The sequence below is a fragment of the Microtus oregoni genome, unplaced genomic scaffold (genome assembly GCF_018167655.1).
Source record: "Microtus oregoni isolate MIOR12 unplaced genomic scaffold, Mior012 000019F_ref0000042, whole genome shotgun sequence".
NCBI classification, from domain to species: Eukaryota; Metazoa; Chordata; class Mammalia; order Rodentia; family Cricetidae; genus Microtus; species Microtus oregoni.
The window spans coordinates 3,142,325-3,156,806 of record NW_024543078.1 but is presented as its reverse complement, the minus strand read 5'-3'; the positions used below and the strand labels follow the sequence as shown (position 1 = coordinate 3,156,806).

Sequence of the window (14,482 nt, the reverse complement as noted above, 5' to 3'; positions counted from 1 at the left end):
CTGTGAGTTCGAGACCAGCCTGGTCTACAAGAGCTAGTTCCAGGACAGGCTCCAAAACCACAGAGAAACCCTGTCTCGAAAAACCAAAAAATAAATTAAATAAATAAATAAATAAAATCCCGGGAGAGGCCAGCGCTGCAGAGGGGGGGGGGCGCGGAGGGGGCGCGGACGCTCGCGGGGGAGTGCGCTGCGTGCGCAAAAGCACGGAATTGGGCTGCGCGCGCGTTCGAGGAAATGCGAGGACCCGTGACGACCCCGCCTAAGAGCGAGGGAGGAGGACCGACCTTTAGCCGGCTCGGCCCTCCGCGTGCGTCTTGGTAGAGTGCCCGCTTTTTAGCCCCCATTTTTCGGGATGGGAAACTGAGGCACGGTGTGAGCTCGGCTCAGAGTTACCTAGTGGGTAGCGTCCGTGCTCAGGGCAACCCCCCACTTCTGCAAGCTCCCCGTGGGTAGTGCTTGCTGTTGGGGGCTCTTGAGTAGCCTGAGCCCCTCAAAAGCCGCTTTGAGGGAGAGGGCAAGTCCGGTGCGGCGGGTGATTCGGACGCCGCAGGTGGCCGCAGACGTCACCTCCACACCTTGACCTGTCGGGGCGTGGCCCCAGGGCGGAGCCTGCTCGTGCGGCCGCGGTCCTCCGCAGCGGCGCGGGGCCTGTGCGGTGCAGGAGCACACTGATCCCAACACCTTGTGGATCCCCTAGAGTTTGGACAGCGCTCCCCAAACCATACTGACCCTAGTGCCTAGATAGTGAATGCAGCCAAAACGTTACATATGCTACTCTACATATAAACTATCACTGTATGTGAAGCACGCATGGGCAGCCCATATATGGTGGCTCTGTTGAATTTGTCCACGTTGGGTTTCATGGTCTAAGCTGATGAAGGACGACTGACCAGTCTCTTCCTCATATGTATTTATGTATGTATGTGTGTATGTGTGTATGTGTATTTGTGTATATATGTGTTTGTATGCGTGTGTATATATGTGTGTGTATGTATTTGTATGTGTATATGTGTGTATATATGCATGTATGTATGCGTGCATGTATTGTGTGTATGTATATGTATGTGTGTATGTATGTGTATGTATGTATTTGTGTGTGTATGAATGTATGTGTGTATTTGTGTGTATGTATGTGTGTGTATGAATGTATGTGTGTATGTATGTGTATGTATGTGTGTGTATGAATGTATGTGTGTGTATGTATGTGTGTGTGTATGCGTATGTATGCAAACGGAGTCTGACAATGCACCACGGGCGCAGCCCTAGCTGACTATGTAGACCAGGCATGAGTACTGAGATTAAAAAGCACACACTATCACGCCTGGCAAAAGAATATTTAAAGGCAAATGCCGAAATCCGCTGGTCCCGTTTATGTCCGGAATGTATTTAGCCGAGGGTCCAGGTGGCGAGCTTACTGCCCGGCCTCCTAGGACCCAAACGTCTCATCTCCGGGGTCTTGAACCGCATCAGACTGGTTCCGCAAGGCGTGCGCGCCCCCTGCCGGGCGCCAGCGGAACTGCTCCCAGACTGGCTCGGTATGGAGTGCTGAGTGGCCGCCGGGTGGCGCCATTGCCCCTAAAAAGCCAGTTTCCCAAGTTAGACCGGAAGAAAATGAAGCCTGAAGTTATTTTCTCTTACATAGCTTTTTCTGTCTAGACGGGGTGTCAACGCGTAGCCCATGATGGCCTTGAATTCATGAACCTTCTGAGTTTATCACAAAGTTGAATTCCCAAAAGAGGCCCTGCGCGTGGCCACATCATTGTCTGACTTTTCCATTTTCTTCTCTTTTCCTTCTTTCTCTTTTGTTTCTTTTTGTTTTTCTTTTCTTTCCTTTTCCAAGACAGAGTTTCCCTATCCTGGAACTAGCTCTGTAGACCAGGCTGGCCTCGAACTCACAGCGATCCACCTGCCTCTGCCTGGGCTGGGATTAAAGGCGTGCGCCACCACCGCTGTTCTCCGATGAGCAGTTATGTGACCTCCCGTAGCCCCCCCTCTAAAACACCTCCTTCCCAATAGGTGATGGTACATGGACTTCTGGGGAGAGATTAACTTCAGAATGGATCTGTAATTTGGCGGTGATGATAGTGGAAGCTGGGGCCTGATTGGAGGAAGTGTGTTTCTGGGGGGTGAGACAGACCCTGGCCTCCCTGTGAGCCACCGTGTTCCAGCTTCATTCTCCCTCCATGGGGCCAAAAGGACCTTTTCTTCTTCCTCTGAGAGCCGGCTCAGTCGATGACAAGCTTGCCTTGCACGATTGAGGACGAGTTCGGTCCCCAGGACCCTGGTAAAAACCCAGGTCCCATGGGGTCAACTCAGCACTAGCTGTGGAGGCGCGAGGAGCCCTGGGACTCCTCAGACGCAGCCAGGTACTGTGTGCTGGGCGCCCTCCCCCTCTCCTGAGTTCCAGGCCAACCTGCTGACTCTAGTCAGGGCTACACAGCAGGACAGTCTCAGAATAACACCCAGAAGGTGGGGCTGAGAGACTCAAAGAGGACCCAGCACCCACATGGAGGCCAAGGGATCCCACACCTGGCCTTTGTGAGCTACCTGCTGGGGAACTGAGAGTGGAAGGCTAGGTCGAGCCCTTAGCTGCTGAGGAGTTCTCTCTCTTCTCTCCCACCTTTATATTGTGGTGTTTTTGTTGTTGTTGTTCTTTTTGTTTGTTTGTTTGTTTGTTTGTTTTAATGGCACAGGGCTTTTCTGTGTAGCCCTGGCTGTCCTGGAACTCACTCTGTAGACCAGGCTGGCCTCGAACTCAGAGATCCACCTGCCTCTGCCTCCCAAGTGCTGGGGTTACGAGTGTGTGCCACCACACAGGGTCCAACCTTTTGCATTTATTTATTTACTTATTTATTTTTCGAGGCAGGATTTCTCTGTAGCATTGAAGCCTGTTCTGGAACTGTTGTAGACCAGGCTGTCCTCAAACTCACAGAGATTCACCTGATTCACCTGCCTCTGACTCCAGAGTGCTGAGATTAAAGGCGTGTGACACCACCGGACAGGGTCTCAAGGTCGCGGTTGGAGATCAGGGTCAGCCTCAGCTACACAGGTTGGAGGCCAGCCTGGGCTACATGAGATCCTGTTTCAAAAAAGACAAGGGGTGGGGGAGAAATTTAGCTTAGTGGTCCAGCATTTGCCTAATAAGCACAAAGTCTTGAAGTAGATGCAGAAAGTGGGGACATTAATCTCCAAACTCTGCAGAGTGCAGAGAATTATCACAACCACAGCCAAAACCATGGCCCACAGATGCCCAACCGAAGAAGGAAGAGAAGGAGGTTTACACGGGTTACCCCGGACACACACTAAGCTTTTAACAACGGAATACAGGCTCGTTTATCCGGCAGGGGTTGGCTCAGAGTGGAACAGTTTGTTCTTGCAAACCGCACAGGGAGCGCACTGAAGGGTTTCCAGGCTCGGGCGTCCTGACGCCATCGGCGGGGTGCGCGGCCCGACTGTGCGGCGCAGTGTGGGTTGCGGCTCGGTCCGAGAGTGCAGACCCGCGGGATCGGCGCTGGCGACGCTGGCCACAGGGGCACACTCGGCAGAAGGCCTGTCTGAAGTGTGAGCCCAAGAAGGCGTAGAGCAGCGGATTGAGCGCCGAGTTGCTGTAGGACATGCAGTGAGCCCAGATCTTGAGCGCGTAGGCGGCGTAGCTGCGAGGGTGCCACGCCCCCGCGGGGCCCAGGGCTTGGAGCACCAGGAACAGCTGGATCGGGCCCCAGCAGGCAGCGAAGAGCAGGACCACGGCGGCCACCAGCCGGGAGACCTTGGTGCGCACTGCTCCAGCGCGCTGTGCCAGCAGCTGTCCCTGGTGACCCAGGGGTGTTAACGGGAAGGGACAGGACCCCCTCCGAGGTACCCCCAGGGTCCCCCACCACATGCACACACAGTCCGGGCTCCGATCGCCCCCTGTCGCCCCTCTATCCTCACCTGTGTCCCCGCATATGCACATACAGTCCGGACTCCAATCCCCTCCATCAGCACCGTGGGTCTCCCCTCCCCACGCGCGCGTGTACACACACACACACACACACACATAGGCACACACGCTCCAGTCTCCGACTGACCCCCCTGATGCCCTCCCTCCTGGCCCTGAGTCTCCCGCACCTGCAGGGCGCCGTCAGTGGGAGCGGGGCGCACAGCGGCGCGGCCCAGGTGGCGCAGCATGGCACCGTAGCAGGCGCAGGTGGCGAGCAGAGGCAGCAGGTACAGAGCCAGCAGGTTGTAGAGCGCGAAAGCGCGCTCCAGGGCACGGCTGGGAAACGCCTCGCTGCAGTAGGTGCGAGGCCCGGGCGACAGGCGGTGCAGGGCCAGCACCGGGGCGGACACGGCTGCAGAGCCTGCGCCACCCGCCCAGAATGAGCACCGTGGTCGGAGAATGGGGACAGGTCCCGCCAGGAGCCAGGGTCCCTTCCACCCCCACCAGTGCCACGCCCCTCCTCTGCGTCCCTGTCTCCCCGCCCCATTTCCATCCCAAACCGCACTCACCCACCCAGATGCTAAGACTGACAGCCAGGGCCAGTCGCGGAGTGCGGCGGTGCAGGGCGCGCAGCGGGAATACAGTCACATACCAACGATCCACGCTCATGGCCGTCAGGGTGGCACATGTGGCTTGCACCGAGACCTGGAAAAGCCAAGGACTGAGTGTGGGCCCTGCCAGTCCCACTACATATCTGACCACTCAGGTGTACACGAACATGTCCTGGGAGGAGCAGGCAGTGGCCATGGGTTGAGGGGACCAGAAAACTCGGAGAGCTGGAAGGGAGGGAAACACTGGGGTTTGTTAGGCATCCCGAACACACACAGTCCGGAACGCGCCCACTGTGGGCTCTAGCCCATGCCCACCGAGACTCACCAGCGTCCAATCAACCTTTGGCACAGAGACCACATGGGGCACCTGTGTTTTGGGGGTGTCCATCCTGACCACCCCTCCCTGCTCACACCAGCTCAGACCCCTGCCCTGAAAGACGGTGCCCTCGGGAACCTGGACAGACCGAAGAGCAGTTAGCGCATGGGCTGCCCCTGCAGAGGACCCGCGGTTCGGTTCCCAGCACCCACACGGGCCTCACAACCGTCTGTGACTCCAGCTCTGGGGACCCCACGCCTCCTTCTGGCCTCTGGAGGTACTGCACACACGTGGTGCCCAGATACTCCCAGGCAAAACACACACACACATACACACACACACACACACACGAAATAAAACCACATTTAAATGGGGGCTGGAGAGATGGCTCAGAGGTTAAGAGCACTGACTGCTCTTTCAGTGATCCTGAGTTCAATTCCCAGAAGTCACAACCATCTGGTGTCCTCTTCTGGCATGCAGGCAGAACACTGTATACATAAAAAAATGCATCTTTAAAAAATACACTTAAATGGCTCACGTTTTAAAACCCAGCACGGATCTCTGAATTCTAAGCCAGCCTGGGCTACATAGACTCTGTTTCAGAAATCTAAAATAAGCAAATAAAAGACCATGGCCTCATTTCTGATTATGCCCGATCCTGCGCACCCCAGACCCTGGCCATTCCTCCTACCCGCAGGCTCTCTGGTCTCGTCCACGTCCAGATCAGTCTCTCTCTCTCACCTCTCTCTCTCTCTCTCACCAGAGCGTGCGCCCAGCTCCCGGCCCCACCCCCACCAGACTCTCCAGGGCAGACCCCATTCCTGCTCCCCAGCTTCCTGCTCCCTGGCTCGCCCCCCAGCCCAGCCCGCGCACCTGCTGGATGTAGTTGACGAATTTGCACATGAAGTCTCCCAGCACCCAGGCGGGCAGCGGGTAGAGTAGCGCCGTGAAGGGGACGCAGCACAGTAGGAAAGTGACGTCTGTGGCCGCCAAGTTGGCTACAAGTAGGGGACACGCGGACGTTGGAAGGTGGGGGCACCCAAAGCTCCTGATCGCGGCCCCTGACTTCTCCATCCCGGTCCGAGGGACCCCCCCCCCCCCACGCACACAATCTTGTACCAGAGAAGCGGAGGCACCCTCCCTCCACCTTCGTTGCGCTCATTCCCAGCAGCCCCGGTGTCTCACCCACCTCTAAATTGGAGACAGCGGGTACCAGTTTGGGCGTGTCACACACACACACACACCACACCACACCACACCACACCACACCGGTCCCCTTCTGTCCAGAGGCCCTTACAGGACAGACACCTGTGGAAACGGTCACGTCTCCTCGCGCAGTCGTCAACCCACCCTTTGGTACACAGGCGGGACGCATCGCAGGGGAGGCTGGGGGGTGGACCCCACTCCCATCCTGGCACCCCAGGGAGGCGCGCACTCACCGATGTAAAAGTTGGTCACTGTCCGCATGTGCTTGTGGCGGCAGATGACGTAGATGACCAGCGAGTTCCCGATCAGCCCGAGCAACATGAGCGCAGCGAAGAACAAGGGAACCAGCCAGGCATCCAGTGGCCTGGGCGCGGAGCCCGAGCCGTCCGAGGCATTGGCACCGCAGCCCGGGCATCCCGACGCGTTGGTTGGAGCCCACCAGGTCGCGTTGGGACCCAAGGTCGCCTCGGTGGCCATGGCCCTGTCGCCTTCCTCCTCCAGGCAGCCTTCGCGGATTGCGCCCCGGGACTGTGGGAACAGAGGAAGGTCCCTACTCCGCCTCCTTATGGCCCCCCTCCCGGGATGCCAGCGCCCCGGGCTCTGCTGCCGGCGGAGGGGGCTGGAACGTGGCTCCTCTGCCAGCGTCCCTCAGTCGCAGCGGCCACTCTTATACCCCGCGCCCCCCTCCCTTGTCCCCGCCTTCACGTCTCCCTGCGCAGTAGCCTCTCCAGAGCCTCGCGCTGCTCTTCCCAGAGCTGTGCCCGGATGAGAGAGGAGGGAGGGCCCTGGGCACCAAGCAGGGGAGGGGTCCGTGGTCCTCCCTCCCTCGCAGGCAGGGCCCAGCTTCAGTCAGGGCTGCAGGCGGGTGGCCCGCGCCCTAGGGGAGGATGCCCAGCGTACGTCCCCGGGACAGTGGGAGCCACGTGAAGCTTAGGACAGGGGAGGGACCTTCGGTTCCCTTTGGTTGACTCCGATTGTTGGTTACAAGTTTCCCCTCTAATTGGCACCCAGAGGCCGGTCCCTGTCCGGAGTGGGCGCTGTGGAAACGGTCACAGGAACCGTGAGGGACTGACCTCAGCCACACTGTCACACTCCTGTTTACTGCATCTCAGAAGCTCCCTAGGGACCCCGAGATGTTATCCTTGGCAAGTCACCAGAATACTATACAGCAGAGAAAAATAAAACGAAGGTGTAACTCGGTGGTAGTGTATTTATCTAGTGTGGGTAAGGTTCACCCACACTGAGGGGGCAACTCATGGGGGGAGGGTCAGCAAATAGGAAGCCGCCCCGGGAATCCTAAAGGGTGTTGGGAGTGGGCAGCAGAAAGAACCCCTTCTCTGTCCACCCACAGAGCACTCAGGTGTGACGCCAGGAATCCAAGTCCCCACACAGCCCCCGGCCCTCGCTTCCCTCTGACCCGGTTCCTGCGCACAGGCCTCGCTTCACCTGTCTCCACGAAGCCTCGGAGTAGACACTGACTTTTGTTTTAATTAATTTATTTTTAATAGTTATTTTTTAAGGGATCAAAGGCGTGAGCCTTTTCACGTAGCCCAGGCTGGCCCTGAACTTGATGATGACGTCTAAACACCTCTCTTCTTGCCTCTTGTAAGAAGTGCTGGGAGGCCAGGGGTGCACCTGCCCTCCCCCCACTCCAATCCTGTAGCCCAGGCTGGCACTCTAATGATCCTCCGGCCTCAGCCTCCGGAGTGCCGGGGCGTGCACCACGGTCGACCTCCCTCCACGCGCTCCACCAGGCTGGCACTCCCTCCCGCCCCAGCAGCCGGTCACAGTTTAGCAGTCGCCTCCCGGGGAGCGTCCCACCCTTGCCCAGAGTCCGTCTTCAGCCCGGCGGGTGACGCCGCCCAGTGTCTACGGAGAGGGAAACGGAGGCAGGGGGTCTACTCCCACAGCTACCCCACAGCAGCCGAGGTTGTTCCCGGGCTGTCCCCGCCCCGGGCCGCTGCAGACTCCTCCCCGCGCGTCACTTCCTCCGCGGCCTCGGGCCGGGCTGCAATCGCGGCTGCAGGCCATGGTGGCTCTGGACGACCCTGAGGGCGGCCTGGAGGCGACCCCCGGCGCGGAGACCAGGCTGTGAGCAGGGTTGCGGGGCTGACCTCTTCCCTCCTCCTCGGACTAGGGTCTCCTCCTCCTCCCCAGGCTGGGGTCTCCTCTCCACATTTTCCTCCCCAGATTGGGGTCTCCTCTCCCCCTCCTCCTCCCCAGTTTGGGGTTTCCTCTCCTCCTCCTCCCCAGATTGGGGTCTCCTCTCCCCTTCCTCCTCCCCAGGATGGGGTCTCCTCCTCTGCTCCCTCCTCCCTGCCCTTCTCCCCAACTCCCCCCACGGATGTGTTCTCTCTCTGCCCACACCCCTTTCCCTGGCTGCTCACCACAGACCACCCCTACCCCTCACGCCCCCACCCCCACTCTATGGGGAGGTAGCTAACTGTGCCCACAGGCACCTGGGCATTTCCTGCCCCAAGGCTGAGGCGCTCAGCAGCACTGGTGAGCCTCTACCACTCAGCCCCCTCCGAGGGCCCCCATGCCCTCCACTGCTTCAGCAAGTGCTGCTCCTCAGGAGTCCTGGTTCTGCCCCCCCCTCCCGTGTCAGAGCTGGCTTGGTCTCCAGGCAGGCTGCTGAGCCCCGACATGGGGAAGGTGGCTCAGGACCCACAAAGCCCTGCTTTTGCGGTGTCCAGAAGTCCTTGGTCCTATTGGCTACACCTTTGCCTGTTGGGTTTATTTAAATTTAATTAAAAAATATTTTATTTTTACGTTCATGGGCATTTTGTCTGCACATCTGTGTGCACCCTGAGTGTGTAGTACCCGTGGAGGCTGGAAGGGGGCGTCGGGTCCCCAGAGCTGGAGTCACAGGCGGTTGTGAGCCCCTGTGGGTGCTGGGAACGGACCCTGGTCCTCCTCAGGGGCAGCTCTTGCTCCTCTCCTGGCCTTCCTCTGTTTGTTTGACTTGGGTCCCTCTAGCCCAGGCTGACCTCAGGTTCTCTCTGACCTTCTGGTCCTCCCTGCCTCTACCTCCTGGGACCCCGCCTAACTACCTTACCGTGGTTCTGGTGTAAATAAGTCTGTGTTTTGGTGAATTGCTGCTCATCAGGGCCTCACCCAGGTGTCCACCTGTCTGTAGGGTGTTGGGGGCGCTGAGTCACCTCCGCCTTGCTCCCTGTTGGGGAACTGGGTTCTCTGCCGTTCTGAGAGTGTTTGCCAAAGATGTGTTTACCTGGGGTGTGTCTCAGCAAGCCAAGGTCCCATTGCCCAACCATCAGGATACAAAAAAGGAACTGTGTTCCTCAAACCTGGCTGACTTAGCACTGTCGGCCTTTGTTCTAGCGACCCCTTCCAGGAGCCGGTCACTTTCCGAGGCACAGACTCCTCCTCTAGGTCCTCAGCTTCAGTCTCTGCGAAGCAGCCTGGTTATGGGGAAGGAAGTGTTAACTCGACAAGCCCCACGTTAGTTCATTGCTCTGGGCTGCCTGCTGGACAGTCGGGAGGCCAGTGAGAGCTGAAGGGGACCCAGCTGGTTCCCAGTTGGCACAGCAGCAAGAAGTGTTGACTGGGCTGGCCGTGCCAGCTTCTGGGAGGTGACATTTGAACAGAAACCAGAATCAGGCCGAATCAGAGGAGGTGTTTGCGGCAGGGCCTGTGCAAAGGCTCGGAGGCCTGGCAAATTTGAATTCAGGGAGCAGTTCCATCTCTGGGAGCCCTTGAGACCCACAAGAGGGTGGTGATGTCCCCACAGCCCTTAGAACTGAACACGGACTGCAGGCCAAGGAACGCGGAGGGCTTGCCCTACGGGTACTGGGGAGCCGTGGTGGGTCTTGGTCTGACTGGCTCAGCTGTCCAAACGGGACCCAGGTTCACATCCGTCTTGTGTCTGTGTTTCCTGCGGGACAGCTGCGGTTTGTTATCAGCCTGCACCAACTGCTGGGGTGCGGCTTTGAAGGCCTGGGGGTGAGGGTAGGCCAGAAGTGGCCCAGCCTCAGGCCTCAAAACCGACATCAGGCCCACCTGAGGCTGGGAGAAAGTTGGTAGCTGGCCTAGCAGCTTCTGCAAGGAGCCTCAGGCCTCACCCTGCTCAAGGGTGATCCAAGCAGGTGGGTGTCCCTGCCCAGGCTCGGGTTCACAGGGCCCTTTTTCAGCGCCGTCACTGGTGGCCTGGGGTTGGGACCCCACCAGAACTGAAGCTCCAGGCCCCAACCCTGCAAAACCCCCACAATGGGCCGTCTGGGGCCTGGGTGGCTGAGCCTGCTGTCTTCCCCGATCTGTCCGCTGGGTTCCCGGGTGCCCAGCTAATCCCTCCACAGGATTAGCACCGTCTTCAGGAGTTAGCTCTGAGGGTGGCTGGCGGGCGTGCGGGCTCCTGTGGGGAGGCTCTCAGCTGGGCTCCTTCACCTTCATCAGCCCCCACCCGGGTCAGGTGCTTGTCACCTCGAGATCCTGCGGCTTTTTCTGGTTTACAGGGTGTGTGGGAGAGGGTCCACTTCTGGGGGGTGGGTTGGCTCCAACCCTTGCACTACATGGGGGCCTTGATGGCTTGTGGTTTAAATCTGGGAGGCTGGAGTGGCTGGAGGGGCCACCTCTCCTCTGTGACTTCCCTTCTCAGAGCCTCAGTTTACCCCTCTTGTGTCATAGCTCGAGTCCTGAGAATCCATGGGGCCCGAGTCTCCACACACAGGGGCCTGAGTCTCCACACACAGGGGCCTAGAGTAGTGGGAGTGTGTGTGTGGGGGTAAAGCTCCGTGTGGCCAGAGACACCTAGCAGGTCCTGTCTGGGCACTGATGGCCTCCTCCTCCCCTGGCCCACAGGCCCCTTCCTGGCTGCCTGCCCACGCTGGGCTGCTCACAAGTGAAGAGGGTCTCAGCCTCCAGACGCAAGCAACATTTTATCAACCAGGCTGTGCGAAATTCGGACCTGGTTCCCAAAGCCAAGGGACGGAAGAGCCTGCAGCGTTTGGAGAATAGTAAGCAGGGCAGTATGCCAATGCTATGACCCCCTTGCTGGGAAACACCCATTGACCCGGCACTAGAGTCAGGGCTCCAGAGGGTTTCTAGGATTTTGGGAAGGCAAGGAGAGGTAGATGGGGCTCTAGAGACTGGCTGGGTAAAAGAGGGAACAAAACAAATCTTGGGACAGCAGAAGTGAGTAGGTACCCCAATCACCGCCTCAACCCACGGACCCTCTGTTTCTATCCAGCCCGGTACCTCCTAACTCTGCTGGAAACAGCTGGGGGTTCTCCAGGCCCGGAAGATGGGGACCTGACTCCTCCTGCGGCACCTGGAATCTTCGCAGAGGCCTGCAGCAACGCCACGTATGTGGAGGTGAGACTCTGGGGTCCCCCGGCAGCCCCTGAGATGTGCCCACCCCTCCCCGGTGGGCTCTCCATATTAGAATAGAGGACCCCGTTACATGAGAAGATGTCACTCAAGGTACATCCCCGACTTCCATGGAGTGAGTGGGGTCATGCCTGCTGAACTCCAAGCATCCTTTGAAACCCCCACAGCATTCAGCTCAGGCCCCACACATGTGAGACATTTGTCAGGAGGGGAAGCAGACCCAGGGGCCTCAAGGCCAGCCTGCATCCCTGTCTTTCAGGTCTGGAATGATTTTATGAACCGCTCGGGAGAGGAGCAAGAGCGAGTGCTCCGCTACCTGGAGGATGAGGATCAGGGCAAGCGGAGGCGCAGGCCTGGCCGCGGGGAGGATCGGCGGAGAGGTGGGGTCCGGCTCGGGCCCGGCTGGGGGCGTGTCGGGTGTGTCGGTGTGGGCGGGGCTAGCGCAAGGTGTACTCAGGTGTGTAGTGTGGACGGGGTCTGAGGCAGGGGGTGGGGCTTGGGCGGGGCCAAGCTGCGGAGGGGCGAGGTTTTGTGGCTGTGGCCTTGGTCAACGGGGCCTTCCCCCCACTTTGCCACTTTCACAGAGGACCCGGCTCTCACACCTCATGAGTGCTTCAGGCGCATCAGCCGTCGCCTGAGGTCTGTGCTCAAGCGCAGCCGCATCCCGATGGTGAGTGGTCCCCATCTTCCTCTCAACCTCGTCTTTCCATGCCACCGTCCTGACTTGTCCTGGTCGTGCTTAGGAGGAGGTGGTCCCATGCAAGTGGGTGCTGCAGTATGGATAGGAGTTTGGCGGACAAAAGGCGGGGCCTGACACCCTTGGAGACCGCTAGGGCACGTTGTGTGTGTGACTTTTGTGACCCTTCAGCTCTTCCCACCCCCACAGGAAACCCTGGAGAGTTGGGAGGAGCGGCTGCTGGGGTTCTTCTCGGTGTCTCCCCAGGCTGTGTACACGGCCATGCTGGACAACAGGTACTGGTGGCGGGGCGGGGGCAGCGCGCTCTCCTCTTCCCCGCTCTGCCTCAGCTCAGCTCACACCCCCTCTTCCGCAGCTTTGAGAGGCTCCTGCTTCACGCCGTCTGCCAGTACCTGGACCTCATCTCAGCCAGTGAGTGCCCGCTCCCAGGGAAGAGGAGTCAGGGTGGGGTTGTTAAAGCCTGGGTCGAGGGTATACCCAATGCCCTAACAGCGAGCCTCGGTTGCTCAAGGTGCCCTATCTCAGAGTTGCTGCGGTGATGGTTTCCACGGCAACCCTGGGACTTGATCCCTCTGGTTTCCCTCTGTGGGAGGTTGCTGCAGCCTCCACACCTGCCTCTTCTCACAGGCTGAGAATGGGTTTGGTGTGAGCGAGACTTCTCTGTAGAGGTGGGGAGCCTCTAGACAGAGCCCAGCTCACGGCTGCCACACACACCCCAGCCACCCACTTTTTTTTTTTTGTGTAGCCCAGGCTAGCCTCCTCTGGCCCAGCTCCTCCAGTCCTCACGTGATTTTTCCTCCGCAGGTGCTGACCTGGAGGGCCGGAGGCAGATGAGGGTCAGCAACCGACACCTGGACTTCCTGCCTCCGGAACTGCTGTTGTCTGCCTACCTGGACCAGCAGTGATGGCCCGGCCGCCTGCCAACCGGCCCGGCCGGCCCAGACCTCCAACATCTGCTAATTTCTTGCATACTTTCAGAATGAGAACACCCCGCTTCCCTCCGGGGGGCCCCTTGCCCTGCCCCTTCACGGCCCAGCTCGCAGTTAGCTCCCTGCTCAGGCAGGAGAAACCTGAGCTACCGTTTTCCGCTTTTTCCTCTGTTGAGCTTTTCTGTGGTGCAGTCTGAAACTCAGGCGAGCTGGACTCTTTTATTCCCCCCAATCAGTTTTAATGAATTTGGCATGTTTGGAATAGATTTGTTTTAATTTCTCTTTTGAAGTGGGAGGCAAAAACACCCAGCGCCAGCCAGCGGTGGGTTCTGTTGTGACCCCTCCTGACCTCCCCTTTTCAGCTCTGATGGGGGTGTGTGCCGAATCTCCCCAGGGCTCTTTGTCGTGTGTGTGTGTGTGTGTGTGTGTGTGTGTGTGCGCGCGCGTGTGCGCGCGTGTCTGCCTGGACATGCTTCTTTGTCTCAAGGGCTGAGTTTATGCTTTTATTTTGGTGATGTGTGTATCACGTCCCTGACTCCCTGGGCTCTGCCTGTCCTTAAAATCCTCCTCGCGTCCCTCCTTATGCCAGGGGTCCAGGACTTCCAGCCAGAAGCCTCTGTTCCCTCTCATCCCCTCTGCGGCCAAGCGTAGCTGTGGTCGCTGCAGAGACCTTACACGCTCCGCAGGCCTGTCCTCCCTTCCCCTTTCCTGTGATTCTTTGTGCTTGGGAGAAAGGGACACTTTGAATAAAGCCTCGGTGCTCCGGCCCTGACTGTGTGCTTTGCTCTGGTGGGGGCGGGAGTGTGGAAAGTCACCAGGGCCATGGGCTGGAAGTCTGGACTCGGGACCCTCCGTTCATTTTGAAATGTGTAAATGTGTAAAATGCTCTGGCTTAGTGCGTGGAGCCGTTAGCTGCCTAGTCTGCCCAAGCCCCGAGTCCCATCTCCAGCACATGTAAGCCCCATGGTGACCAGCAATTTCAGCTACACCTGAGTTTGAGACTAGCCTGAGCACACTCTGTGGGGTGGGAGGGCAGAGGCAGGAGGATCTCTCTGAGTGAGGCCAGCCTGGTCTACAGAGCTAGTTCAGGACAGCCAGGGCTACATAGAGAAACCCTATCCCCTCCCCCCCAAAAAAACCCAAAAACCCAAATATAAATTTTAAAAATATATCTGAACCCGTGGCCCCGTGATGCACAGCTGTCGAGCTGAAGTCTGAGAGAGAATCTGAGAGGCCAACCTGTGCTACACAAACAAAAAGGGGAAATACAGTTATGTAACTGTGGGTCTTAATTTCCCCATAAGAGAATATGTGGAAGATGAGGAAAATATGGAACGCTTCACGAATTTGCGTGTCATCCTTGCGCAGGGGCCATGCTAATCTTCTCTGTATCGTTCCAATTTTAGTATATGTGCTGCCGAAGCAAGCACAAACTACAATATCGCCCGAGCGGTATTT

The 14,482-nt window shown here is 58.4% G+C and overlaps 2 protein-coding genes and 1 non-coding gene across 3 annotated transcripts; 1 reads left to right on the top strand and 2 right to left on the bottom strand.

The window, feature by feature from the left end:
• Window positions 1–3,352: 3,352 nt before the first annotated feature.
• Window positions 3,353–6,604, bottom strand: Kiss1r (KISS1 receptor). Its single transcript, XM_041669451.1, has 5 exons — window positions 6,286–6,604; window positions 5,720–5,844; window positions 4,489–4,624; window positions 4,108–4,340; window positions 3,353–3,808 (listed from the first exon to the last, which is right to left on the bottom strand). Exons 1-5 carry the CDS (start codon window positions 6,527–6,529, stop codon window positions 3,353–3,355), a joined length of 1,194 nt encoding a protein of 397 aa, XP_041525385.1. The 5' UTR covers window positions 6,530–6,604.
• Window positions 6,605–8,012: 1,408 nt separating this feature from the next.
• R3hdm4 (R3H domain containing 4) lies at window positions 8,013–13,791 on the top strand. Its single transcript, XM_041668722.1, has 8 exons — window positions 8,013–8,143; window positions 10,871–11,025; window positions 11,259–11,383; window positions 11,658–11,778; window positions 11,983–12,068; window positions 12,285–12,370; window positions 12,451–12,506; window positions 12,900–13,791. The coding sequence occupies exons 1-8, from the start codon at window positions 8,082–8,084 to the stop codon at window positions 12,998–13,000; spliced, it is 792 nt and encodes a 263-aa protein (XP_041524656.1). The 5' UTR covers window positions 8,013–8,081; the 3' UTR covers window positions 13,001–13,791.
• Window positions 13,792–14,347: 556 nt separating this feature from the next.
• LOC121459935 lies at window positions 14,348–14,454 on the bottom strand. The gene has a single exon (XR_005976004.1). It is a non-coding gene; the product is annotated as a U6 spliceosomal RNA (small nuclear RNA).
• Between the last annotated feature and the right edge of the window lie 28 nt (window positions 14,455–14,482).

Excerpts from the sequence above, each read along its gene's own strand:
- Kiss1r (XM_041669451.1), bottom strand. The coding sequence starts at position 6,529 with ATGGCCACCGAGGCGACCTTGGGTCCCAACGCGACCTGGTGGGCTCCA. Across the intron at positions 5,845-6,285 it reads AGTGACCAACTTTTACATCG|CCAACTTGGCGGCCACAGAC; the intron begins GTGAGTGCGCGC and ends CCCTACTTGTAG. Across the intron at positions 3,809-4,107 it reads CCACTGACGGCGCCCTGCAG|GGACAGCTGCTGGCACAGCG; the intron begins GTGCGGGAGACT and ends CTGGGTCACCAG.
- R3hdm4 (XM_041668722.1), top strand. The coding sequence starts at position 8,082 with ATGGTGGCTCTGGACGACCCTGAGGGCGGCCTGGAGGCGACCCCCGGC. Across the intron at positions 11,384-11,657 it reads GCAACGCCACGTATGTGGAG|GTCTGGAATGATTTTATGAA; the intron begins GTGAGACTCTGG and ends CCTGTCTTTCAG. Across the intron at positions 12,371-12,450 it reads ACGGCCATGCTGGACAACAG|CTTTGAGAGGCTCCTGCTTC; the intron begins GTACTGGTGGCG and ends CCTCTTCCGCAG.